We start from the raw sequence: 27,669 nt of genomic DNA, 5'->3' as shown, positions 1-27,669 counted from the left end.
ACGGTCAGAATCAGATGATTCACTGGCTGATATCCCACCAAGCCTGAATGATATCGCTGCAGGTCAGATGCAAGCTAATGAAGTATTGCAGTAGCTCATTCAGGTAGGGTGACCAGACGTCCCGAAAAATTCGGGATAGTCCCGAAATCTAAACTGTTGTCCCGAATCCCGAATCTGGCCCTAATTGTCCCAAAAATTATACTAAAGCAAAATCTTGAGTAGTTATTGTCTGATAAACATTAAAAACTGTCTGCGGAGGTTGAGTCGTCCTGCAACCAGCCCCCGCCTGCTGCTCATTGGCTGCAGCATCTTTTTTCTAAGTTCTAAAAAAATACCATAGGCGGCACGAATTTAGATATTCATTTATCTAATAAATCTATGTGCACAAAGACAATACGACCTTTTTGTTTTAAAGCTTGATGAAGAGAGCGCAAGTGGCTGCAGCTGCGAGGAGGACAGTGATGCACGCGTACAGGAGTGATTGACAGTTCGCGGCACTGTGTACAAATAATACGTTTAAGCTGAAAGGTCTGTTTTACTCACTGTTACAACAGTCATTGTTTTTTTTTAGTTTTCTTTTTCAGTAGCTCAAGCAAATCCACAAACTAATAAAAGGATTTATTATTTTTTATAAGGTCGTCTGTTGACTGCTGTATAAACCCCTTCAATATAGTTGTTGTTACCTCAGGGCATGAGGGGAGTCATCAATAAAAAAAAAAAAAATATATATATATATATATATATATATATATATATATATAGGCTATAATAGAGTACCGGCACCTCTATTGGGCCACTTCAAGCACTGGGGGGAAGGATGCCTTCTTGAATTTTATCTTTACTGTTTTTAAGTTGTTGATTATTTTATGTAGATATGTTTTAGCTCCTGCTGTCCTGTGCAGCATTGCTTTGTTTTTCATGGTTTTGTGGCTTTTTAAGACAATGTGTCTTGTGCAATAAATCTGAACATATCTTTATACTAGGTTTAGTTAGATTTTTCAGCAGAAGTTTGTCAGTTCCCAGTGGAAAGACAAATCACTTAAGTAATATATCCCACTTATTTCTTCAAAAAGGATGTGACGCTGAAGACTGGAGTAATGACTGCTATAAAAACAGCTTTGCCGTCACAGGAATAAATGGCATTTTAAATATATTAGAATAGAAACTAGTTATGTTAAATTGTAATGTTTTTCTATCATAACCATTTTTTTTATTATTATTAAATAAATGCAGCTAGTTGAGCATGAGAGATTTGTTTCAAAAACGGTCTGTCATCTCACCTTGGTCATATGAATATGCAGCGATTACGGGTTTATCCCAATCCAGACCTGACCTCTATAAACGCACCTCATCTCGTCTCGCCGATCAGCGCTGACTCTCACATGTGGCCCTGAAGCGTGACCCCCTCAAGCACAATACGCACATGTAGACACGCTCAAAGATACACACACACACACTCTCTCCACACTCTGTGTTTGCGGGCTGTCTCAGCGGTGTAATCATAGTTATTTCCACATGCATTAAGAGAGTCATTTTCTCTCACCGCTGTTGAGTAAATTGCCGGTGTGCTGCCCCACCGTCCCCATGGCGGCCGAGTAGAGTGTGTGCGAGTGCATAACGTCGCAAACATCACTACGACAATTACGCAGCTGATATTACATCGTCCTGTGATGCTCATGTGTATTTGTAATGTCCATAAGTGAACATAATACTCACTGCCACAAACAGAGTGAGGAGGAAAAAGTATTTTCAGGGGTGAAAGGAGAAATGTTTTGCAGGGAAAAAGAGGTATTGGTATTCCACAGGCGCGCTCAGCCATCAGAACGAGGGAATAACCCTTTCATGTATTTTTCATGCTCGTTAACCACTCCCGTCGGGTTACTGTTTGTTCTCTCTTCCTCCGTCTGCGTTATCTTTCCCCCTCTCTCTCTTCAGTTTTCTACCTGCTCTGTCTTCAACAAACCTTTTGGCTCTTTCTTTTTTTCGTTTCCCAAATTATTGACCACAGCTCTAGAGATCCCGGTTTGAGTCGTGTGTTTGTCATTTGTGGGTTTGTGTCTGTGTATCTGTCTCATCCCTCAAAGCAAAGAAAGAAAGAGATGGGGGTGGTCAAAAGAGAAAAAAATGCACAAAGAGAGTCTGGAGTGACTGACAGTGAAGGCAACTCGAGTTTTCGACACTTTCTGTTTTCCCCCTCCATCAAAACCCAGCCGTCATTATACATAAAAGAAATATGCTGGTGTTCTTGACGATAAGTGTTGTCATCTGCTGATGTTTGTGTACTTGTGTGTTTCAGGACAGAGTCTGTTGCTGAGAAGATGCTAACCAACTGGTTTGCTTTCCTGCTTCATAAGTTCTTGAAGGTAACTTGCTTCTTTGGCTTCCTGTAATAGTACTAGTCTCATCTAGACAGGCTTTTGACGCTCAGCATGAAGTCTGCTTCACTCTGCAGATTTTTCTGGAACAGAGCCGCCCAATTAGACAGGAAGCGCAAGTCATCTCATGATCATCGGGAATTTGTATATTTGCAGGAGCTCATTCAAATAATTGGAGTCTCTGCAAACAGTCGTAGGAGAAATATCAAAGACATTCATGTGTTTAGACTTATAGTTGGAATAGATAGTTGGAATTTAGAGTTTTAGCATTCAGTTTTGCTCAAGGTTATCATGTTTACTTGCTGCTGCTGTCTCGAACTAAAATAGATTTGATATCTTGCCATGAATGGGGCGAATCAAGTCAGTGAGAAGTTCGGCAGAAACATCTGTTAGTAACCTGGGAATGTTTAAAACAAATTTGTTTTCGAGAAAGCTTTTGGCCTTTTTATGTAGGTCAAAAATGGTCAAAGTAAACATGAATGTGCAGTATATTATACACACTGTATGCTAACTGTACACATTATGCAATAATAAACATTTAAAATGGTAGTCTGTTATGTACATTGTTGCCACATGATCTTGATTGATTCATAAAATTAAATTAGAAATCCTGTTACACTGTAAATGTCTTTATAATTCAATCCAATGCATCCTTAATGAATAGAAGTATTCATTTCTTTTACCATTAATAAAGTATAAGAAGTGGTAAAGTAATAATAATAATGTGTGTTGGTGTCTGTGTCTACAGGAGTGTGCAGGTGAGCCTCTCTTCATGCTGTACTGTGCTATAAAACAGCAGATGGAAAAAGGCCCAATAGACGCCATCACTGGAGAAGCCCGATACTCCCTCAGTGAGGACAAACTCATCCGACAACAGATTGACTACAAGACACTGGTCAGCATCACACACTCTCATAGCCACAATTATAAACATAGTATCTAATAAACTCTCACGAATTTCAGTGCTGTTATTGTGTGTGTGTGTGTGTGTGTGTGTGTGTGTTTGAAATCAGACAGTCTGGTCAAGGGAGGGTAGTGTTCATTAGTCTCTCATACCCTGCTAAGGCTGAGATTGAGGTCCTGCAGAGGGTGTGAAATTAGATTTCTCGAGCCAGGAAATGGGCTTTTCCAGAGCCACTCTCCACACCTATGGCTTCACCGACCACAGCCCAACAGCTCATCATCCTTATTCTCTTTTTTTCCTTCCAGATCTTAAACTGCGTCAACCCAGAGAACGAGAACAGCCCGGAGATCCCAGTCAAGGTTCTGAACTGTGACACCATCACGCAGGTCAAAGAGAAGATTCTGGATGCCGTCTATAAGAACATGCCGTATTCACAGAGACCCAAAGCTGTGGACATGGACCTGGGTGAGTTTAATGTGTGCACACGAGTGTGATATTGCTTTCAAAATTTAAGTTAAAAATAAGTAACTAAACAATATTTAGTTACTTTGTCAATTTTCTTCACTCAAAATATGAAGGCGCAGCAGAAAGAATCATTTGAGTGAATCATTTAGTGAATAAATAAGTGTTTTTGAACAGATTCTTTCAGAGAATTTCTGCACTTGTTTTGAAGGAACCAGTTGAATATATGATTCAGTTACTCACTCATAAAGAGTCACCTGTTTCATTCCTGAATCAATCAGTGTTTCTGATTGAATAGTATAAGTGAATGATTTAATGATTCTTTTTGTTCATCGCTTTGAAGGAATTGGTTTACTGAATAATTCAGTAACTCAGTCATAGAGTTGTTTGTTTCATTCCTGAATTATATATTTATACATTCCTAATTTTTTGTTAACATATCATTGTAGTTAATGATTTATTTGACTCACTCACAAAGAAAAGTCATGTGATATATTCTTTATCACATTAATCCTTTTGAACAAATCAGTTAACTTGAATGATTCAATTATTCACACAAAAAATTGTTGAATTTCTAAATAATTTAACAGTGATTTCAAATTAATTGAGTGACTGAGATACTTAAAGACAACCCCGTTTTTTTCTTTATCAACTCAGTTGGATCAGTTGAATCAGTTGGATGAATGATTCACTTGTTTAATTTGAGGTTTTTGAACAAAATCGTTTAAATGAATGATTCAATGACACACTAATAACAAAATAGTCACCACCTACTGCCATGGCAATGTAACCTCCAGAAAGAGTCACAGAAAAGCTTTTCAATATACTTTATAATAACCTCACATTTTTTTAAAGGAATGTCAACTTATTCTGATTTGATTCCACGTTGTCTGTAATGCATAAACAGTGATAGAAATTTACACTTTTTGCGCACACACAAGAAGGTCTATTGTGTGAGTGTGTGACCCAGGTAAAAGCTGACAGACGGTGCTGACAGACTGACTCCACATTTCATTTCTGGCACACAAACGCCCATCTCACACACACACGCCACACAAAAGCCCCCTGTCAGCGGTGCAAATCATCCTTCCAGCACCTTGGCCAGAGCAATCTCCTCCATGATGATGTTCTGTCTCTGTAGCTGCAGAACTGGCATTGCTTTTGTGTGTGTCTATGTGTGTGTGTTGGGGTTAGATTTCTGCAGGCATCATCTGTGCATTTGGCAACCACGTAAACTAATAAACCCCATTCAACAGAGGAGAAAATCAATGATCACTCTCACTCTGAGCCTGTCTATATCCTATCAGCTCTCTCTTTAGCATTTAATTATACCCTACTGCGCATACACACACATTTCTAACCCATGTGAAAAGACACATTCAGAGCTTTGGATCAAATCAACCTGCTTTGAGCTGGAGGAGGTTCACTATGTCTGTTTTAATGGCAAATGTTTGATTTTTCAGAGTGGCGTCAGGGACGAATGGCCCGAGTAGTCCTGCAGGATGAAGACATCACCACTAAGATTGAAAATGATTGGAAGAGGCTCAACACACTCATGCACTATCAGGTACAAAAGAGGACACACACGCTAATACATAATCTCATGGTGCCCTCTTCTGTCTAAGTGGGTAGACATTAAAGGGGATGTATCATGGATTTTCTTTGCTTTATTGATAGATAAAAATAATTGAATGTACTTTGCATACATATTCATCTATTCTCAATGCAAAGCTCTCTCCCCAGTGCAAAAATTGCAAAACTTCATGCTCTTAATCAGGATTTTTTTCCTAGTGAACACATAGAAATATCCTTAAAGCTTAAAATGGAATGAAAAAATCATAATGCTACAAAACTGTATATTATAGCATCTTAAAAACATCCGGAATCATTAAAAAACACAACCACAAGGACAACATGCTACGAAAAGAAATCCTCTGTATACCCATTTAACTCCTCAGACATGAAACAATAATTAGGCTTAACAAACAAAAAATGCCCTTTATCTGACACAGTGCTCCAAAATGTCTCGCTGTGAGTGTTTGGCTCCAGGGAGACAGACAGCAGATCACACTGCACAGGACAATATAATAGAGGACAATTATTGAGCTTGGCCAGTGAACATTTTAAGTGTGTTGCTGGAAAAGTGCTTGTGTGTATGAGAGAGAGAATTTGTCCTTTACCTTCAGTGGATTAATTACAGCCTTTACCTTGTCTTTACTTCAGACACCACAGAGACAGCACACGTCAGAGCAGCTACCTGATAACAGCACTTATTGAAAGAGAGAGAGAGAGAGAGAGAGAGAGGGAGAGTGCACAATGTGTGATCTGAGGAAGAGGCATACATGAAAAGAAATCATACAGAAATAAAGGAAATATCATTGTCTTGTCATAGCGTTAAGAACTACCTTTACAAAAATTTACCATGGTAAACATTTCCCACAAAAGACCATACTTAATTGTTGTTACTACAATGGAACTGTGATAACTGTATATTAGCCTTAAAAAAAAAATGTAAACATTTTTCCCATTCACAAACTGCCTATATTATTATTAGGTTCATCTTTCTTATTATTCTTGTAGAAAAATATATTATATTATTATATAATATTAATATATATGTAGAATATATTATATTTTATAAAAAATAGATAAATATACATTGGGTATATTCCATATTATATGTAAAATTATGTTTTTATTATATAATTATGCATATTCTATGTATAAATTATGAATTATATTCTTTTATCATTTTCTATATATATTTATACAACAGTTTTTTCAGTTCTTTTCCTCAGAGTATGATATTCTAGGGATAACAGAACTACGCTTGCGGTATTTCTCACAGTGAGTTCATGGCGGACACCCAAATCCACTATAGTTTTAAAAATAATACTATTTTTGTGTCACAGAATGTAGTTTTAAGAGTTTTTAGCTAATTTTCCAGAGCAAATAGTTTTGGCTGAGGGCAAAATCTCATCACGTTATGTTTTATGTAACATCAATACTGTATATCAAAGCGCAGCATTTGTACTTTTGACTGAATTGCCTGGCAACTTTTATAATGGCTGTTGTTGTTTTCATATGGTGCAGTAGTGTGTGACATATTCAAAGTAAATCACGATCTATCTTGCTAGGGAGCTGTATACTCACTATTTGCTTTATTAACTCTTGCTGTTTCCACAGAGACTGTTGAAATAGAGAGTTTAGGAAAAGAAACAAGAAAACAGAAGGCAAGGAGCTGTAGAGAACAATGCATTAAAATGCATGACTCCTGAGCTCTCCACCAAGCACCCTCACCTCTCCTGAAATATTACGAATATGCTAATCTCTGCCATTCATCAAGTTCCTCAATAGAGTAAGGGCATATTTTAAGAGAGCAGACAGTATAATCAGCAGCTGTGTCTCTAACATTTCGTGCTGTGGCTTCATAAACCTGTGGTCACCATGTTCTTCGCTGATTGCACAGGGCTGATTAGAGCACTAGTGTAAAAAAGTTTTCATCAGTCGGAATGCTAGCTTAAACATCTTTCTCTAGGCTCTGCTGCTTCTCCCACTCGCTCGCTCTCTTTCTTCTCTTTCTCACTCATCCAGTCTAACTTGAAATCAGTGAGCCTCTTGACCTTGCGTAGGCTGAGTGACATTACAAAGGACTGGCAGAGTGTCCCTGAGGGGCCACCGTACTCTTCAAATTTCCAATTTAAATAGTTGGAGCAGCATGAGAGACACTGGCATTAACAATTCAAATAAACAGGCCTCTGTTAATGTGTGCGTTATTATCCCTCAAAGTGAATGTTGCGGCAGCAATTGTATAGCACAGTACTTTTAATAAGGCGCTTTAACTAGGAGTGTGCAAAACAATGTAATTCCAAACCACTAGTTACCTAAAGCTAAACTAGATTGGGAGTCTTAACTGGTTTAAGGGGGAGTTCAGCTGGTATACCGAAACCTGACCAGCTGACAAGTGCCCAGCACCTTTCTAAAATGATCAAAACAGACATGGTTAGATACACCAGCAGTCCTGTTTAGACTGATGCAAGTTGTTTTAGGAGAGTTTCTTGAGACCAAGTCTTACACAGTTACACAGAAAAACATAGAAAAAAACACTTCTATTTGAAACGATTGGCAAGATTTGTTTTTTCTGTTAATTTCACCAAGGCAGCAATTTATTTGATCGAAAATACAGTAATATTGTTAAATATGACAATTTAAAATGGCTGCTTTTTTATTCTAATATATTTTAAAATTTCAGCAGCCATTACTCCAGTCTTCAGTGTCACATGATCTTTCAGAAATCGTTCTGTTATGCTGATGGTGATATTATTAATGTTGAAAACAGCTGTGCTACTGTACTTAATATTTTTGTGGAAACCGTGACACTTTTTTTGTTTAAGGTTGTTTTTGATGAAATACAAAGTTCAAAAGAACAGTATATATTTGAAACAAATATTTTTAAACATTGATCAAGAAATATTTATTCAAGATATTTATTATTAATAATATTTTTTTTTTTCGGGATTCTTTGATGAATACTTCAAAAGAGGAGCATTTATTTGAAACAGAAACCTTCCATAATATTATAAATGTCTTTACTGTCACTAGAACTCAGTTGAGTGAATAATTCACATACTCATAATAACTCATAACGTCAGTCTCTTTTTTGTTTCTGAATGAATTTGTTTTGGATTTTAATTTATTTATAATTAATAATTAAAAAAATCTAGATAACTGAGTCTTTCACAGAAACAGATAGTGTGTGTGCGTTTAGCACAAGCCCTCGATGCTCGTAAGTATAAGTAAGCTTTTTTGGCTCCAAAAGAAAATAGATAAACATCTCTTGTTGTATATCATTGTGTAAGATGCTTGGCATAGATCACTGTCGGGGGTTAAGCTGTCTTTTCCAGTGCTGACAAAGCTCAAGGACTTACATTCTGACATACAAGCCTGTTTGTCAACTGCTCATCACTTATACTAGACATACAATGCAGACGTGCATTATATATATATATACATTATATATTTATAAATTCCCTTGGATTTCCCTTTATAGGCATCTTACATTTTACATCTCAACACATTTGCCATCTGTATTATGATGCTTTCATCCATTTCAGCTGTTAAACGCCCCTTATTCTGCTGTGTTTATCATATGGCAAAGGCGTTTCATGCTCTTTGTGCTAGCGTGACCGAGCCTGCCGTATTTCAAAGAAGAGGCAGAATGGCGGACACATCACCTCATCCTTCCCCACCGCCTGGATGCGGCTTCTGAGTTAAAGGCACGTTAGCTTGCGGATTGCCATCAGATAGAGCGCAGGCAGGGGGATAAGAGATACATGGGAAAAGGGGTCAGCTGTCTGCTTGATGCAAACGTTATCATGAGGAAAGCTCACCCCTTATCATTCTCATACCCACCGGCAGCCCGCCTGCCTGGCTGAGGATTACCCCTCAAGGGCGAATGCATCTCCCCTCCATCATTTTGGCTCCATACGGCTGACTCCTTCACCACAGAGACACACTGTGGGAAAAAAAAAAGTAGATTGTGCATGTGGCAGCACGGTAGGCTACTGTAGGTGGTGTAGAGCCAAAAATATAAGTTACAAACCCCATTACCCAAAATAATGTTCTCCAGTGACTAATATTTGATGCTTACCAGCCATACCAGTTCCACAACCCATGGAGGGAGAAAGTGAGATATAAAAAAAAGACATTTGTGAGTGTCATCCCACTCGGCCGCCTCTCTGAGGTGATTCGTCCACAGTTCTGGACTCTTTCAAGTGTCTCTCCAGTCAGGCTATTAGGCCACTCTGCAGTGAGGGTCGGCTGACGAGAAACCTGCACTAATAGGGTTGGAGCTTATGGGGGTGTACAGGGGCTAAAGTAACACCATCATCAGCCGTGAGAGTGTAGAGAGGTGAGTGAAGACTCCTAACTACCCTCAGCCTTCACAGGAGCTCAGGAGGTGCTTATCGTCTCCATTATAGTGGACAGAGAGGTTTTCTGAAATGAAATGGACTTGAAATGTAATGTTTTATGTTGACAGGAGATCTTAAGACTGTGGCACCTGACCTAGTTCGCTAGTATCTGAGAGACCTTTGGCTTATAAATGAGGATGTTGATCTATTTTCAGTAGCTGTTGTTGAATGAATAAAATTTGAAGTTTTTATTAATAATTAAGAACTGTTTCTTGAGCAGCAAATCAGCATATCACAGTCATTTTTGAAGGATTCGGAAGAGTAATTGCTGCAATATTGAGAGTAATAATTATTGAATCTCTGAAACACATTTATTATATTCTCAGTGTTAGAGCTAAATACAGAGACCAAAATAGGCACCTCCAAACCAGATGAGAATCAGCCAGGATTTTGCCAGCTTGGTTTCAAAGTTGAAGTTGCTTTCTTGTGCTGAATTGAGGTTGAGTCAGTTGTTTTTGTAAGGGTAGACCTCATTTCCTCGGCAGCCCTTGACGGTTCAGATTAATACAGAAGATCAGATGGAGCGCGAGCACTCACAGAGCAGACAGAGAAAAATGGAGCATTTCACCCCAATGTATAAAAGTCCTAGACTCCATAACCTCATCTTTCCTCATCCGTTTCTGCTTTCTCATCTCTAAATGACTCAATCACTACATTCCCTCGTCTGTCAATCTCTTCCTGTTGACCTGCTTTTGTGTTTGTATTTTTTACCATTACCCTCCATTCTATGTGTTAGCTACTCTCTTTCAATGTGTACATGAATCCCGCTGCAGCTATTGTTGATTATAGTGTGGATTATTTATTTATGATATTTCATATTATTAAAATTCTAATCTTCAGGTTATTCTTTTTATTATTATTATTATTATTTATTATTATTTTAAAAATACTATTATTTTTAGCATATTTTCTCTATTGTGAAAAGTAGCAACATTTTGCAACACTTTTTTCCCTTCTAATTTAATAATCTTATTTATGGGGTGGATTATTAGTAGTTGCTTAGCAACAGGGGTATAAAAAATATGCAAGCTCAGCACTGTTTGTCAGTTTGAGTTACTGCAAAATTGCATACATAATGTCCAAATCTTGGTGTTGCGTGTGTATTTAATTTCCTTTTTCCTTTCTCTTCTTCTTGGGCCATTCATATTGCAGCTTACAGCTATATTTTGTACTCTTTAAGCTCGGTACTCACCTTTCTGGAGTGTACAAGGCACAACAGGCAGTGAATGATGCCATTACATTTCAATGAGCCTCCCTCTCTCTCTTTTACTCCATCAGTCATCTTTGAGTGCTGTAGAGTGACGTGCATCCCAGTGAAGGAGATCTTATGTGCTGTCATATGTAAATGTGGGTTTCTTGTCTAATCACAATCCTTCTTCTGTGTGAAACATGAGAGACGAAACTCTGCTTTTACCCAAGAAGAGGCTTTAATGCGCATTTGATCCGATAACACATTGTGAACACCCCTTATACATTTATAACTAGAACAGGTATTTTTGAAGCACTTTAACATTGCTTTATTTCAGCACTGGGGAGAAACAGAACCATTTCACAGCCTTTTTGAAAAGCAATAGATATGTACTGAGAATCTGTTCTGCAAAAAATATATTTAATTCTGAAGTAATAACAACTCCTCAAAAGCATAATAAAACAGCATTAGTTGTGCTCCAATATCTTGAACGTTTCTTGATAATAAGAGGCTGTGAAACCAAAAACTGTGAAATAAGGATTACAGGGAAAAGATAGAAGCTTGACTTAACTTTGTTTTTCCTGTGCAGGTATCAGATCGCTGTGTGGTTGCTTTGGTGCCCAAGCAGACATCCTCCTACAATATTCCACCCACAACTAGCATCTCTCGAACTTCTATCAGTAGATATGGTGAGTATATTTGTCAGATGATAATGATGGTGGCATTGTCTGTATAGCTAATTAGAAGTTTGAAGTTTGTTCATTGTTCTACAATACAAAGGTCTTTGAGGTAAATACACTGCTGAAGATTGGCTTTAAATTATAACTGTGCGCACAAGCCACGTGCCTCTGTTTAGCTTTGCAGGCCATAGGATGCCCAAGGGAGCCTTCTAAGCACCAGAGAATGAGAGCAAAAGTGAGAGACCATGTCAGGAAGGGTAAGAGGAAGAGAGAGAGATGTTAGCAGTTAGTGTGAAGCACAGTTATGCTGATTTCTCTGCTGAGTTTGGATGCCACCCGTAATGGACACATTAGCTCCTTCCCCATAGCGTTGCTTTGAGGGAGTGCCACAGGGCTCCCCATCTGGCCCGTTCTCATTTTCCATCACACTGCGCTGCAGGCCACTCTCTGATTGCTAATTATGCACCACCGATGATACTTCACACGGGCAAAATAACTCGAATGACACACAGCCAAATTCCAGGACCAGCGATGAAATGGATCCCCTTGTGCGTTGTCACCTAGCAACCCTGCCAAACGACACACAGAAACATCTCACCTGGCTTCAATTCACTAGATCCATGTGAAATGCTGCCCATATCTATGTATTACATTATTCTGTTAATCAAAGCTCAAGGATGTGTCTCACGTATATGCGGTATAATGAAAGAGTTTAATTATCGTCTCTTATCATTTGTAAACATAATGACATTTAAAGTTCAGGGAACACTTCAAACGGCCAAAGACGCAACAAGCAACCTGAGAAATACTCTATAAAGCTATCCTTATTTCTCAGCCATGCTCTAGTTAACCAGCAAACCTTAATCTTTTTGTATCCCCCCAACCAACCCCAACCGAATTTGGTAAAGAGTTTTTAGGGTCATGCTTGGCACTATCTATTTTATTGCAAAAGGCTTATTGTATATTTTAGGAAACTCATTAAATAGGAATGAGATGGCACAACAACACTGTTTTTGGCTGTTTTTACAACCTGCTCTTGGTTGTGGTGTAAAAAAAGCAGCTATCTCATCTGGCAGAGCCCTGATGCCCATCAATCTCACCATGGCACAGCGGGCACAGCTGTGCACAGGCACCTGCTGATTGATTCATATAAATTTAATGCTCAACACTTAGCAGCTCGGCTCAATTTAGCATGCCAGCACCCCCGGCCCAAAATAACACACTGCTCACACACCTTTGACTGGTTGAAGTGAGCAACATTGTAAACGCACATTGAAATGTGCACACCAGATTATGTTTGTATGTGATCAAGCGTTTATCCCACAATTGTTTTTTACTGCATATATATATATATATATATATATATATATATATATATATACAAACCCTACTATTTTTAAACATTTTTATTTTTAAATATTTGATTGAAATTATAAATATGTACAATGTATTTACACATAATTGTATAAGCATCCAGTCCACAAGCGAGTCAGATTTTTATATAATTATGACTAAATTATTTACCAATGCATTATTTTCTTATGTGCTAAAATACTCTACTGTACTGGAATAAGATACTTTTTTGACCAAAGAACCAAATCACAAAAATAATTTGTTTGTGAATCAGACTACACTGAATGTGCTGGATGATTTTTGCATGCGGCCAGCAAAGAAATTGCAACAGAAAAAATTATTATAGCATCTTATCACATTCAATTCAGACTGCAAATTTACAAAACATATTTGTCGCGACTTTGTATATTTGACAATGCAGGAAAAACACCACAAAAGTGATGGTAAAGGCAAGTTAGTCCAGTTTTCTGTAGTGTATACACACATATACATCCAAGCAGTAATCCCTCAATGCCAATACTGTGGCAATGGCCAGAAGGACTGTAAGTTGGCAGTAGCTTAAGGTGGATTGAAACTGCAATCCACTTCTTCCTTTTCCCCACTCTGCTTACACCACCATTTCTCTTGGGGTTCTCCCTTGTGAAGCTGATCCGCTCAAAATTCCACTTCTGTCTTGAAATAGCCAGGGATATTTGCCTTGCTTTGGCTTTTCACATGCCCTTTGAAGCCAGGTGATGAGGACAGAAACTGAGAGAGAGACTTTGAAAGGACGTGAAAGAATATATCGCACCATTGTGAGAAGCCAATCCGGCCTCCCAAGAGAGCACTCAACCACTGTGAAAAAAGCCACACATCTAATTGGAGAAGTGAGCAAGAGACTGATTACTTCACACGCAAAGATGGAGGGGACAAGGAGATGAGATGGATGAGCAGGGAGCTTAACTCATTAGATATCTTTAGATGCATTGATTAGGTCCTGCGATGCAGACATTTAAAGCATGTCTGCAGCACAATGAATCAGGATGAGCCAATTATGAAGCCTTTGAAGAAGAGGCCAGAGAGCGTTGACTCATCTTGCTCGGTCTTGAACAATACAGAGATGAATCCTCTACAGAGAGAGAGAGAGAGAGGAGGAAAGAGATGGTTAGACAGAGTAAATGAAATGTGAGAGGGCCACGCTCTTTCTGTTCATCCCAAAGAATGGCAATGTGGAAGAATGGAGAAGATCATAATCCTCTTTCTTTATCTCCCTCTCTCTGTTCCCACAGACTCGTCATTCCGGTACACAGGCAGTCCGGATAGCCTGCGCTCCCGTGCTCCTATGATCACCCCGGATCTGGAGAGTGGAGTCAAAGTATGGCACCTGGTGAAGAACCATGAGCACGGAGACCAGAAAGAGGGTGACCGCGGCAGCAAGATGGTGTCTGAGATCTACCTCACTCGCCTGCTGGCTACTAAGGTAAAACATCTGCTTTTAGCGGTTAATTTCAAACCCAAATACATTTTTTGATTTTGTTGACAAAAAATGGCAAGTCAAAATTAATTTACAAATTATGTGTGTGGTGTAGGAGCATTTCCTCTGAGGTGGTGCCTCTTCAAAAATATTGGATCAGAAAGAAATTTGTAGTGGAAAAATAAAACGGTGCCAGAATTACAAAATATAACTTTAAAAAGTGTATAAATCGCAAATTTTTCTAAAGAAATATTGACCAACAGTGACACCAGCAGGTAAACTTGTAAAGTGTGATCAGTTCCCCAAAAGCTTGCAGTGAGTTTGGTGGAGGGTTTTTTAGAATGAATGGAGAAAGTCACTTGAGAGCAGACAATGTCTCCATTGTGATATGATTGGATATGTCTTATTGTGATTGGTTCACGCGATCAATCCCACCTCTTGTGTTTGTGCGTGTTCACAAATCAGTCTGCATGAAACAGTGTAACAGTGTCAATGGGAAGACTAATTTAAAAAACTCTAAGAGTTAGATATAACCACTTCACTGCATCAAAATAAGACTTAAAATGGCATGAAAACAGGATCTGTGGGAGTTTTAATGATCATCTTGGAGAAATTTTTAATCTCTGTCAGTGACCAGTATTTAACAAGCTTTGAAGGCTGATGATCTGAAAAAAAAAAAAGTTACAAGTTAACTATTAAAAAGAATAGCTGAACATAAGTTCACGAATAAAATATATTGTTTATTAATTTTTTACTATCTTGTGTTATTGTTTTGGAATAAATGTAAAATGCTTAAAAACACTAACATTAATTTCATACTTGGGTTTACAAATAGAATATTTGTTACATTGTTAACATAATAATATTAAATCATATTTTACATTTATCTTATAGTGTGTAAGTAATGTTTATTTAACTAAGAAAATGTGACTGGGACATGAATTTATATTTGATTGTAGAAAAAACCTTGACTGACATTATGGGTGGACATCAAGTGCAAAACAAATGAAATTCTTGAAAAGTGTTTAACAGTCAGTATTTCTTTTAATTAGGGTACACTGCAGAAATTCGTGGATGACCTGTTCGAGACTCTTTTCAGTACGGTGCACAGGGGCAGCGCGCTTCCATTAGCTATTAAATACATGTTTGACTTCCTGGATGAGCAAGCGGACAAACACAGCATTCATGACACTGACGTCCGCCACACCTGGAAAAGCAACTGGTGAGAGGACACACTATACCCAACCTCAAGAACAAAAAAATTACTGTTGTTTTTATCCGGTATCTGCAATTCAAACCAATGTAACTTTTTTCTTTCTATGTTTGTGTCTGTCTATCGTCCGCAGCCTTCCTCTGCGTTTCTGGGTGAATGTGATCAAGAATCCCCAGTTTGTTTTTGACATCCATAAGAGCAGCATCACTGATGCGTGTCTGTCTGTGGTTGCTCAAACCTTCATGGACTCGTGTTCCACATCTGAACACAGATTGGGCAAAGACTCGCCCTCTAATAAGTTGCTTTATGCTAAAGATATCCCCAACTACAAGAACTGGGTAGAAAGGTAAACAATTTAATTGTAATTTTTTTCTCTTATTTTTGTAGTATTTTGTAGTATTGACTGTTGCCCCCTGGTGGTCTCCACAGGTACTATGCTGACATCAGCAGGCTTCCAGCCATCTCCGATCAGGACATGAACGCGTATTTGGCTGAACAGGCACGACTGCACTCCAATGAGTTTAACATGCTCAGTGCCCTCAACGAGATTTACTCCTACATTAGCAAGTACAGCGAAGAGGTGAGGCGAAATATCAAAACAAACCGTCAACCCTAATTTTCAAAACATCCTTATTGATTTCTTGCATTATATCAATGCAGACCGACTTCTTGGCTCAGTTTATCTGCTCTGTACTGAAATCCACTGGCTTCACTGACTAAAATGCCTGAATATAGCCACAAAAAAATTTGCTTATGGATTGATGGTTCTAGGCTTAGAGTGTCACAATAAAAATACACTGGAACGTTACATCAAAGCCAGACAGTGTTTCTTGTATCTAGAGTACTTTAATATTTTACTGAAGTCTAGCTGACTGATGATTGGTTATTAAACCACAATTTAGTTGTTTAGTTATATATATTTACTGGTGTAATTACTCAATCATAAACACTTTGTCCAAAATCAATACAGCCATATTTGTGAAATAACTAGCCCTTTGAAACAAGAGGTACTCATGAAATAGAGTTTCACAGAATGATGTCATCTTTAACAAGTCTCTAAAGCCAGCGCCAGCAAGTTTTAGAGTCACACACACACACACTTATGCATAGTGTGGGGACAGACAGAGAGTGAGAATGAATAGGCTTCTGATGAGGAAGATTACACACAGCTAGATCACTGACAGCCACTCTGACACAAAGAGCGCTAGAGTAGGGCCCACGATGGAGATGTTCCAACCGTAATGGCAGCTCCACTCAGGGGACCCATTAGTCTGACCTTTACTTTACACAGCATTTAGGACAGTGCCAAGAGCCCGGAGACACAGCTCCGGCTGCAACCTCTCCTCTCGCTCTCATGTAAATATCGTTTCGTTGGTTGCTGGTCTGTTTTCTCTTGTCCTCACATTCCCGTATACTCTCAATCTCTCTTTTTTGTGTGTCCTTTTCATTCTTTTGTACACAGGGTCTGTCTTTCTACAGATAGAGCAGTGATTACCAATGCAGGAGTATGTTTATACCAGGGGTACTTCAGATTCCAGAGGGTACTTAGGAAAATTTCTATGTAGATTAAATCAGTAAATTTACATTTAATAATTTAAAACCAATTTTAGAGGTGTCAAAACATTTATTTTTGGCTTTTTTTAAGGAGTTTTTGGTTAGGCAATTTGTGTGGATAACGCAGCGGCTGATTGTAAATTATGTTGCTTATATACAGATAATTATTTAAATAAATATTAAAGTCCGTATACACACACACACACACACTAAATATTATATAATAATACATCATATAAAATGATTATAATGTTAGTTAATATAATTTCTGTGGATGACACAATAATAGTGCAAAATTTGGTGTGAATGTACATCTATTTATGTAAATAAATGAAAAGGAAATATAAATATTAGATAAAAAGGTTAGAATTAAATAGCATAAAAAATATATTATATATATACTGTATATGTGTGTGTGTGTGTGTGTGTGTGTATTTATATATACTTATATAGTAAGTACTGTATAATAGTATAAAAGATAGTATATATACATAAAATGTGTGTAAATGTAAAAATATAAAATGTGTCATCTTTCATGTAGATTTTAATGTATTTTATTCCATATTTAATTTGTATTTCTGTATATATTATTAATCCGCAATTCAAGTTTTGAATGTTGATTTGAGTTGATAATATTGTATAGTATTTCTTGTAGACATTAATGCAAATATCATTACTAAATTGCAATTCAAGTTGTTTTATATTTTAAGTTTCCTCTGACACAGCTCTTTGCATCTTTCCTCTTTTTTTTCTTTTCCTTCTTTCTTTAAGTGTCCAGCAATCCATCAGGCATCAAATCAATAGTCATCAGAGGACATTTTTAAAACAGTAACCGCTCAAGATGCTGCCAATTAACTTTTCTAAAGTATGAAAGCAGAAATACTGTATTCTATAATCAATGGTAGTAGCATGTCTGGTTTGCTGTCAGTGAATTGAGCCGTGTGGGAGGCAAACAATGTTTGGAAGCACTAGTGTAGACCATCAAGCCACCTGCTTGTTTTATTTTCCCAAAAAAAGAATAAGCAAGCGCAATGCTAAGAGGAGAACATTCTTTTGTTCACCCAGCCAAATGTGTGCGGTGGGACATTCCATACCTGCATGCAGTAATTCAGATTCATTATACAATGTGAATAGAACAACTGAAAATAATTACCTCTGCCAGCGCTCTGGAGCACTTAACCTGATGAGAGAAGGAGAGCGAGAGAGAGAGAATATGCGCTCTTCTTAAAATGAAGGTGACTGAATCAGACACAATGATGTGGAGAGTGCTCCTGCAGCTGTGCTGAAATGCATAAAAAATTCAGTGCACGCGCTCCTCGTCGAGTACATGCTCACGCTGTGAACCTGGAACACATGCTCACAGCGACTGTAGGAGTGTTGACCTGCCCCATAGCTACAGCCGCGGAGACGAACCCAGCAGATGTGGGCCCAACTTGGCTCTGATGGCAAGCGTTCTGGGAATACTGGGATGCTAGTAGAAGATGAAAAAGACATCTAGTGCCTCACAATCCAGTTGATGGCTTTCAAATTTGACTTTTATGCATGAATGCATCTCAGTTTGATGGTGAAATGACACTAATGTAATTCCTTATTATCGGTGAGATGAAAATGAGCCAGGCTGGGCCGAATTTGGAATGGATTTTGTCTGGGGTGATAAAGCATGTATTGAAGATTCTCAGGTTAACCCAAAAGGTTGCAGAGTAAAACAATCCATTATGATAAACACAAGAACATGTAATGGTGAAAATAGCTAAGATTTACTGGGGTTCCCTCAGTAGGGGAGACATTAAACAGTTAATTTGAATTATTATTGTTATTTTGCTGTGAATATGCATAGATGGCATCCAAATGAGCTTGACTACACATTACTAAATATAATTTTTGATCATTTTATTTATATTACAAAAAATTTAAATGTTGGTCTGTTTCTCAAATATCTACACAGACTTGCATGGCATTTGACCAGTTGACAGTTCCTGTAGTCACTTTCTTATGACTTGATTTATGATATCAAATGCAGAGTGAACATTCTGCAAAATGTTTCCTTGTGTGTTCCATAGAAGGAGATGTTTGGATTAACAGAAGCACAGAATTTTCAGTAACTCCTTTAAAGTGCTTGTATAGTTTGGATAAACAAGTCCCAGTTGAGAAACATAGTATTTATAAAGTTGGAAATATTGGATCGCTGTGAGCTTTAGAGCAGTGAACCAGATTGTCTTTGTTTACATTCAGTCATTCTTTTGCAGTTACAAGAGGAGATTTCCACATACACCGACCCTCCAGTGCTCTCACGTCCACCATTTTAGATTTTGAAAGCTATCATTAATGAAGCCCCATCTTGGCTCACTAAACATACCAGTATTGATCTAGTTTCACTGCTTTTCACTGTTTGATGTGCAAATGAATGGCAGACAGAAGCCACAATGCCACTTCCTGCCATGTTCCTCTGACACCGCAGTCAGAGATTATGACAGGAGCACAGAGAGGGGTCGATCCCGTCTGCCCACCCCCCTCTCAACATGACTCGACATTTTTGACTGCTCTGTTTTCAGAAAAACACACAGAGATGGAAATGAGAGATGGCACTCTGCAGTTTGGGTCAGACTCAAGTTATACTTTCCTTTTTAATGAAATATTCATGAAATGAAGTCTCTGGCAGTTTTTCTCTCAGAGACTGAAAATTAGTCCAAGTCTCCGATCACAGTGAGCAGTAACTGGTAGCTGATAATTAGATGTGGAGTATGCCGTCTGAAGAACGTGTCTGGTGTTTAATGGTTGCCTGAAACAGTTTTGTTTTAGTTGAAAAACCACCTTTGTTCACATTGAACCCAATTCTACAGTGATTAATGCCTTCCTGTGTTCTTTTCCTAGATCACTGCTGCACTGGAACAGGACGAAACAGCGAAAAAACAACGACTGGCCTACAAAGTGGAACAACTCATTGCCGCCATGTCACTGGAGAGCTGAAAGAAACACAAAGCTGGAACGAAGGATGAAAGACCTTCAATTAGTCAAACCATCATCCAAAGCCTCTCCACACAAAAGAGAGAAACACTGGCTAGAGACTCGACACCAACAATAACTTGTGCTTTTTTTCTACACTTTTGTGAACAAGTCACCTTTAAGACCATTGGACAACTATTTGATGAAAGCAAGTCACAAGGCTTTGGGGTGGAAACTATGGAGTTCTGTTTTTAGTTGTCTTTCATTCTGGATGAGCAGCTTCCTAGAACTTTTTTTGTTTACCTGGATTGTTTTTTTTTTCCTTTAGTTCATCTGGTTCAATGTGCCTAGCATTGATTTACGTGATGAATGCAAGACATTGATACTTCCTCAAAAATGTGCTTGCTAAAACCATTTCATGAAGATTTGACTGAAGGAAACAGACATCTACTGCCTCGCCATTACCGTCCAGTTGATGGCTTTTACTTCCAAATTTTATTTTTATACACGAGTGCTTTTTGAGTTTGTTTCATTGAGTCAACTAGTATAATTCCTCATTGTTGGTGTGGCAAAAGTTTAAGTCTCTTTCTTTCCTCGGAAAGCAGCAGCTGCTACCAACACACGTGTGCATGTCGACATGCTAGTACAAACTTAGACTTTCGATTCCAACTGGCATGAGAGACCACAAGGCATCGACATTGTTTGGGGGCCAAAAGGGGGGCAAAGTTCAACCAGCATGTCCCTAATTCTCTTGGATTGACCAGAAGCCAGTATCAAACTGGATGAACTCCGCCCTATGGTCTCTCTATGTGCATATGTCCTGGTTTCTAAATGTAAGCGTATGTGAATGTACAAACATTACTCTATTTTGTCTTCGCATTTTTGTTGCTTTTCTAAAACAGGAGTCAGTTGAGCTGATCTCCACAGCACGACGTCCTAAAGAACTGAAAATCCCTCTCCATAATAGCGCTGCTTACATTCAAATACGCAAGTGGTGACGAGTAGCACTTTCAGCTCAAATGACACATGGAGAAACCCCACCTTCCCTTTCAAACAAATGGACTCGCTTGAGATCATCTTACCAGAGAGTATTAATTATTATGTATGGTCCAATGTGTGTGTAGTCTGCATGCATTATACAGTACCTCATATAAAGAAAAAAATCTCCTTTCCCATTTACTCCTATGTTTAAGTGCCAAGAGGTCACTTGAGTTCTGGAGGACTCAGAGCAATGCCGATGATGTAATATACCATGTCACTTCCTTGCTGTACACACCCGTCAGGATAAAGTGCCAAAAGATCACTTATTTACCCACTTGTCGGTTAATGCTTTATTAAGGGAACGGACCCTGTATACTGTTAAAAAAAATAATAATAAAAAAAAATTATCTGGTTTAGAAGGTTCACTTGCAAATTCAGGTACGAGAAGACCATGAGCTTGGAATGGTATTGGTAAATATAAAGTATTTGTAAAATACTTTAGGTGTCTGGGATCTTGATTGCTTGAGTGGGTTCTTTCCAATCTCTTTTATTCCCCCGCCTGACATGAAGTATGTCAACAGAACGCATGAACAAAAGACAACATAGTTTTCATTTATTATGCATGATGGCAGGTAGAGCTGTTTTTGAAGATCATCCAAACCAAAATAGACAAGGTCATCTTAGGTTCTTCTTAACTTCCCCCCAGCTCAGTTTATATGGTAAAAATGCAGTATCGGATGTGAAGAAACGGACTGAAAAAGCTCAAATGGCGCTTGTTGTTTTTCCCCCTGTGGCCTTAGAACATTGAATCTGTTGTTTCTAGTTCATTTAATCAGCGACGTGTCATTTTTCTTCGTCTTTGTTAGCTGTGTTTGAGACTAATCAGATAAAGAGAGCCAATGTGATGATGGAGAAGGGTGGAAGAGGCATGCCCTCGCCCAGAAGGGTGCTGGGTGGTGTCTGCTGGAGTATTTGAGAAGCATAAGAATGAGATAGAGAGAGACAGACCCCTTTAGCTTCAGATTCCTCCTGCTGCTTTGAAGCTCGCCTTTGATCTCAACTAGTTTGTGCACAGTGTGATCAGGAGATTAAAAAAAAAAACATCAAAAATAGGTTCCAGTGCAGGAGATTACAAATTAAGAGCTGCATGAAAGACAATGAATGAATCTGTTAAAGGAATAGATCACCCAGAAAATTCTGTCAGCATTTACTCATCCTCATTCAAACCTTGTTTGACTTACTTTCTTTCATGAAACAGAAAAGGAGACATTTTAACTATATTTTGGACGATCTTTCACATACAATTACAATTAAAAGCAAATGATACTTTCATTTGTCACAAAGGATGGAAAAGAGCATCATGAAGTATTCCATATGTGCTATACAGCTATACAGAAGTTTATCTTCTAAAGTCATTCAATAGATGTGGGAAAGTTATAAACCAAAATTTTTGAATAAATAGTTTAGACTGGTTTTGGGAACTAATCCAACAAGTTCTTTCAAAAGATCTGCATTTCCCAAAAGCATTGTATGCTTAGGTACATCATAGACCCATTGGGCCTCATTTACGAAACGAACATACCACAGAAAATTGGGTGTACGGTCATTTCAACGCAAAAGTTGGAATTTATCAGTATGGATGGGAGCATAGGCTACGATAAAATCTCACATCTGTACGCAGGTTTTTGAGTTACCTGAACTTGTGCGCAGCATAGTATATATGGTGGAGAATTGTAGAATGACAGCATTTTTAATTTTCCTGACCGACAACCGAAGCTCATTAGTCGATTGTTAACCAGTAAGATTAAAATGTTTTTAGCTTTATATGCGTGAATAGCAGTGTAAACAAGACCATGAGGATTCAATCGTCGCATCAAGCACCTGCAGTGCTTCTGTGAAAGGAAAAACTAAAATTAAATCTATAAAATTAATAAAATGAAAAGTATATAATAGGCTATAATATAATTAACAGATTAACAAAAGGAGAAAAAAAAACACTGCACAAGTATAGGCTACGCTCATTTTTGTGACACTTTTAATGCATTTTATTTATTTTCTTTGTATATTTATATTATTTTAATTTTATAGTTTAATATATAATTTTATATAGCCTAATTGTTTGCAATTACAAGGTTAATGGGTGTTTTTGGAGTAAGATCAATGTCTCTTTCTTGAGATTACTTCCTCTTTTTGGCTGGGTTTTGTTTCTTCGTGTCATAAACTCTAGAGGAAAAGCTTCTAAACTGGGGTGTTTTTAGGGGTGTGATAATCAAATGAGAATTGTTTTCTGCTGCCACATTTATCAACATGCAATCATTCGTACGATGAGATTGGTGGTATATGGATGTTTCATGAATCACATGTGAACTCTGTCATAATTTAATTTGTGCGCACAGATCTGCACTCGTTTCTGGGTTGGAATGAGGCCCAATGATCGATCAACTTACGCTTACGATGCTTTTATGAAATGCAGCCCTGAATCAAAAAAATTATTCAGTGCTATTACATGGAAAAAAAGGAAAAGTTTAAGGTAAATAATGTCAGTTTCTCACACAATATTATTGCACTGCTTTGTTATTTGAATGAACTTCTTATGGCACTTTTGTGTCCTTTTTGAAAGTTGAAAGCTTTATAATGGAATTATCGCTACCAAAAAGATCTTGTTCAGTATATTTGTCCAGTATAAATATCAAAGCATGCTTTATAAAATAAATAAATAAATAAAAACCTTTATTCGTTTTACCTCACTGGCAGATATTTTATTTTATTTTAGGCAAAAACTCAAGTTTAAATAAATTTCTCAGAAAACAAGACTTATCTTAGATAATTTTGCTTGTCAAGTAAATTAGGCTACTTATTGATTTAAGTATGTTTAGATGTTCTCTTCTTGTGTTCATTGGAAGAAAGTAAGTCATTAAAATATGACAAGATTTTTTGGGGGTGAACTATTATAGGATGACCTATAGTAATTCTTCTCTTCCTGAACAACCACACATTCCTCTAACAAACACATACTGTATGGTCAACATATGTGAATTTACAAGCCATGTTGCATGTTAGTGACATTAGGGTACATGAAAAAGCTTCTTTTGGTTATCCAGTCTTCCCCGATTTCCATTCATCAGAGCTCATCCCAGCTCTATAAGGGCAAGAGACCTTCCGTTGACCCCACAGCACTTGAGGATTTCCTAGGATGCGGCTCAGTTTTAATGTGAACATTGTTTGCTGCCACATTAGTCAGGGAGAGACTACTCTCTTGCTTCTGAAAAAAAATGCAGAGAACAAAATGTATTCTGGTCCTAACGTTTTGTTTGACACAGGAAATTGCACTTTGTTGAGAGAGATTTCAGTAGCTCAACGCTTATTAATGTTTTTTAGAAGACATTTGATCCCTCGAAAAAAAAAAAGAAAAGTTAATTATAATTTTTATTGCGCTATTCTGCAGAGCAGAATAAAATTTGACAGCACTGGGCAGCTTTCTGAAATATCAGCAGTCATCTGTGGTAGTCACAACTGCTGCAAATTTTATATATTTGGCACGAATCGACAGTCTTGGAATCAATTTTGTGCACTTTTTATTGTTTTTAGCTCATGTTTTGCTCTGTGATGGAATAGCATGCTACGAACAAGTGAAATGTTCATATTCTCTTCATATTACTGATCGTAGGAAACAAAAAACGAGAGCAAGAAAGACTTTTGTAGTTGGTTTAATCACCTAAGAGGTGAATATCCTTCCATTTTCAATCACGCAAAATTATAAACGAATCTCTCTTTGTAGACACTGGAGTTCTGTAACATAGTACATATAAATAATAATGACCTTGATGATGATGATAATAATAACACTTATGGTTGTCTGTTCTTGTTGTTTTTTAAGTGTTGTGAAAATTGTAAGAGAGTTAAAGTATTTAAAAAGAAAAAAAGTTGGTCTTGTTTTTTTAATTGCTTTTGTTTTGTTATATTATATTACTGTGTACCTATTGTAAATATGAAGCACACCTATTTTGCAAGCCAAGGATTCACTTTGTACTGTTGTTATATATAAATAAAATTTACTGGTTAAAGATGGTGGTTCTGCTCGACTCATTGAGAAATATCCCTGTGGTATACGATACCCTGTCATTACTCTGTCAGCCCAAGGGGAAAAATGGCCACACATTCATTCCACTAAGTTGGGGTTAATCTAGGGATGCAATTTAAACCCTGCCATCAATGAACACTCAGACTCGTTGCATAACAAGGTAACCGATGGAGCTTAAACAGCCCAGCGCTGCAGTTTGTCTTCTCACGTGGCCATTATCCCTAGCTGGACATTTCTCTCACACCACACTCAGACAAATTACATTACAGTGGTAATGGGCCGGGGGTTTCTGATTGGATGACCATGTAAAATGCTCCCAGAGGGGCTGAGGTGGATGTGCCAGTTTTTAATCAATACAGATGTCTGGTTAGGCAAGAAGACCACCAAATACAGCCTAAGTCAATGTGTTTTATAACAAAAATAAATTTATCGCAACCTTGATTCACTGTTTTTAAACACAAAGTACGTCCGCTGTTGACCATTAAGGTGACCCTATTCCATAAGACGCATCATTAACAGCTGAATGTTGTTGTAAAATCTGACAGGTAGTGATTTAGTGGCATACTGTGGTCGAGTAAACATTCAAAATTCACTCAGATGAAAACATTAAATGCATGTTTAGGATATGTATGTGTGCTGTCAGAATACTGACAAGACCAGCATTAGTACCATACCATGCCGTTGTACCTGGACTCACTCACATCGTTAACACATGCCTTCACATTGGTGTTTTTCCTTCAACATTTAAACAGGCTCATGTAACCCCAATTCATAAGAAAACCACTCTTACCTCAACTCTTTTAGAGAACTACAGACCGATTTCCCTTATACCTTTAATTGCAAAAACACTTGAACAAGTTGTTCAACCAAGCCTCTGCCTTTCTCACACTGAACAACCTCCTGGATAGTTACCAATCTGGCTTCAGAAGTGGACATTTGACCGAGACTGCCTTGTACTCAGTTGTTGAAGCCCTAAGACTGGCAAGAGTGCCTTCCAAATCTTCTATACTTATCTTTCTGCATCTGTTTGCTGCTTTTGATATGGTGAGCCACCAGATTCTCCTGTCAACCATATTGGAAAATGGCATCTCAGGAATGGCACACCAGAGGTTTAAGTCTTACCTCCCAGATAGGTCCTTCAAGGTATCTTGGAGAGGTGAGGAGTCCAATTTACAACACCTAGTTACTGGGGTGCCTCAGGGCTCAGGTCTTGGACTACTTCTCTGTCTACATGGAATCACTAGGTTCTGTCATTCAGAAACATTGGCTTTTCATATCACTGCTGTGCTGATGACACTCAACTCTACCTCTCATTCCATCCTGATGATCTGACAATAACTGCTCGCTTCTCAGCATATCTAACAGACATTTCTTGTTGGATGATGGACCATCACCTTCAACTCAACCTATCTAAGACAGAACTGCTTGTGGTTTCAACAAACCCATCACTTTATCAAAATTTCACCATCCATTTAGGCTCCTCAACCATAACTCCTTCAAAAACAGCTAGAAACCTTGGAGTTGTGATTGATGAAAGGCTGAATTTCTCAGACCACATTGATAAAACTGCCCAGTCCTGCAGATTTGCTTTATACAACATTAGGAAGATCACGCCCTTTCTTTCAGAACATGCAACGCAACCCCTTGTTTAAGCTCTTGTTATATCCAGGCTGGACTGTTGCAATGCTCTCTTGGCAGGTCTTCCAGGCACTTCTATCAAACCTCTACAATTAATACAAAATGCCACTGCAAGATTAATCTTTAATGAGCCGAAAATAATGCACTTCACACCTCTGTTCATCAGTTTGCACTGGCTACCAGTTGCTGCTCACATAAAATGCAAGGCATTAATGTTTGCCTACAAAACCACCACTGGTTCTGCACCCTTTTACCAAAATGCATTACTTCAGAGTTATGTGCCTCCTAGAAGCTTGCATTCTGCAAGTGAACAACGCATTATTGTGCCACCTCAAAAAGGCACAAAATCACTTTTACAGACTTTTTCATTAACTGTTCCCTCCTAGTGGAATGAGCCTTTAGCCATCAATGCACTTCACACCTCTGTTCATCAGTTTGCACTGGCTACCAGTTGCTGCTCACATAAAATGCAAGGCATTGATGTTTGCCTAAAAAAACACCACTGGTTCTACACCCTTTTACCAAAATTCATTACTTCAGAGTTATGTGCCCTCTAGAAGCTTGCATTCTGCAAGTGAACAACGCATTATTGTGCCATCTCAAAAAGGCACAAAATCACTTTCACAGACTTTTTCATTAACTGTTCCCTCCTAGTGGAATGAGCCTTTAGCCATCTTCAAAAAAAACGACTAAAAAACATCTGTTCCATCTTTATTTGACCCTCTAACTCTAGCACTTTCTATTCTATTTTAATTCTACTTTATCTATTTATCTTTTTTAATATATACAAAAAAAAGAAAGAAAAGAAAAAAAAACAGTAGCTTTCTGTTTTTTCTATTCTATCTACAAGTTTTTCCTTGTGTGTGTGTGT

At 38.0% G+C, this 27,669-nt stretch overlaps 1 protein-coding gene across 1 annotated transcript in view; it reads left to right on the top strand.

The window, feature by feature from the left end:
* The window catches only part of LOC132118375 (plexin-A2-like), a 190,459-nt gene extending 165,316 nt beyond the window's left edge, over positions 1–25,143 (top strand). The window contains exons 23-32 of the mRNA XM_059528186.1: positions 2,297–2,363; positions 3,124–3,270; positions 3,585–3,744; positions 5,205–5,308; positions 11,492–11,591; positions 14,204–14,394; positions 15,441–15,610; positions 15,735–15,947; positions 16,031–16,181; positions 20,027–25,143. Coding sequence (XP_059384169.1) covers positions 2,297–2,363; positions 3,124–3,270; positions 3,585–3,744; positions 5,205–5,308; positions 11,492–11,591; positions 14,204–14,394; positions 15,441–15,610; positions 15,735–15,947; positions 16,031–16,181; positions 20,027–20,122 — 1,399 coding nt within the window. The 3' untranslated portion in view covers positions 20,123–25,143. The remainder of the gene's footprint in view (positions 1–2,296; positions 2,364–3,123; positions 3,271–3,584; positions 3,745–5,204; positions 5,309–11,491; positions 11,592–14,203; positions 14,395–15,440; positions 15,611–15,734; positions 15,948–16,030; positions 16,182–20,026) is intronic.
* The last annotated feature ends 2,526 nt before the right edge of the window (positions 25,144–27,669 follow it).

The sequence above is a fragment of the Carassius carassius genome, chromosome 37 (genome assembly GCF_963082965.1).
Source record: "Carassius carassius chromosome 37, fCarCar2.1, whole genome shotgun sequence".
Taxonomy (NCBI): domain Eukaryota; kingdom Metazoa; phylum Chordata; class Actinopteri; order Cypriniformes; family Cyprinidae; genus Carassius; species Carassius carassius.
The sequence above is the reverse complement of the archived record's forward strand: the minus strand, read 5'-3'. Positions and strand labels throughout refer to the sequence as shown.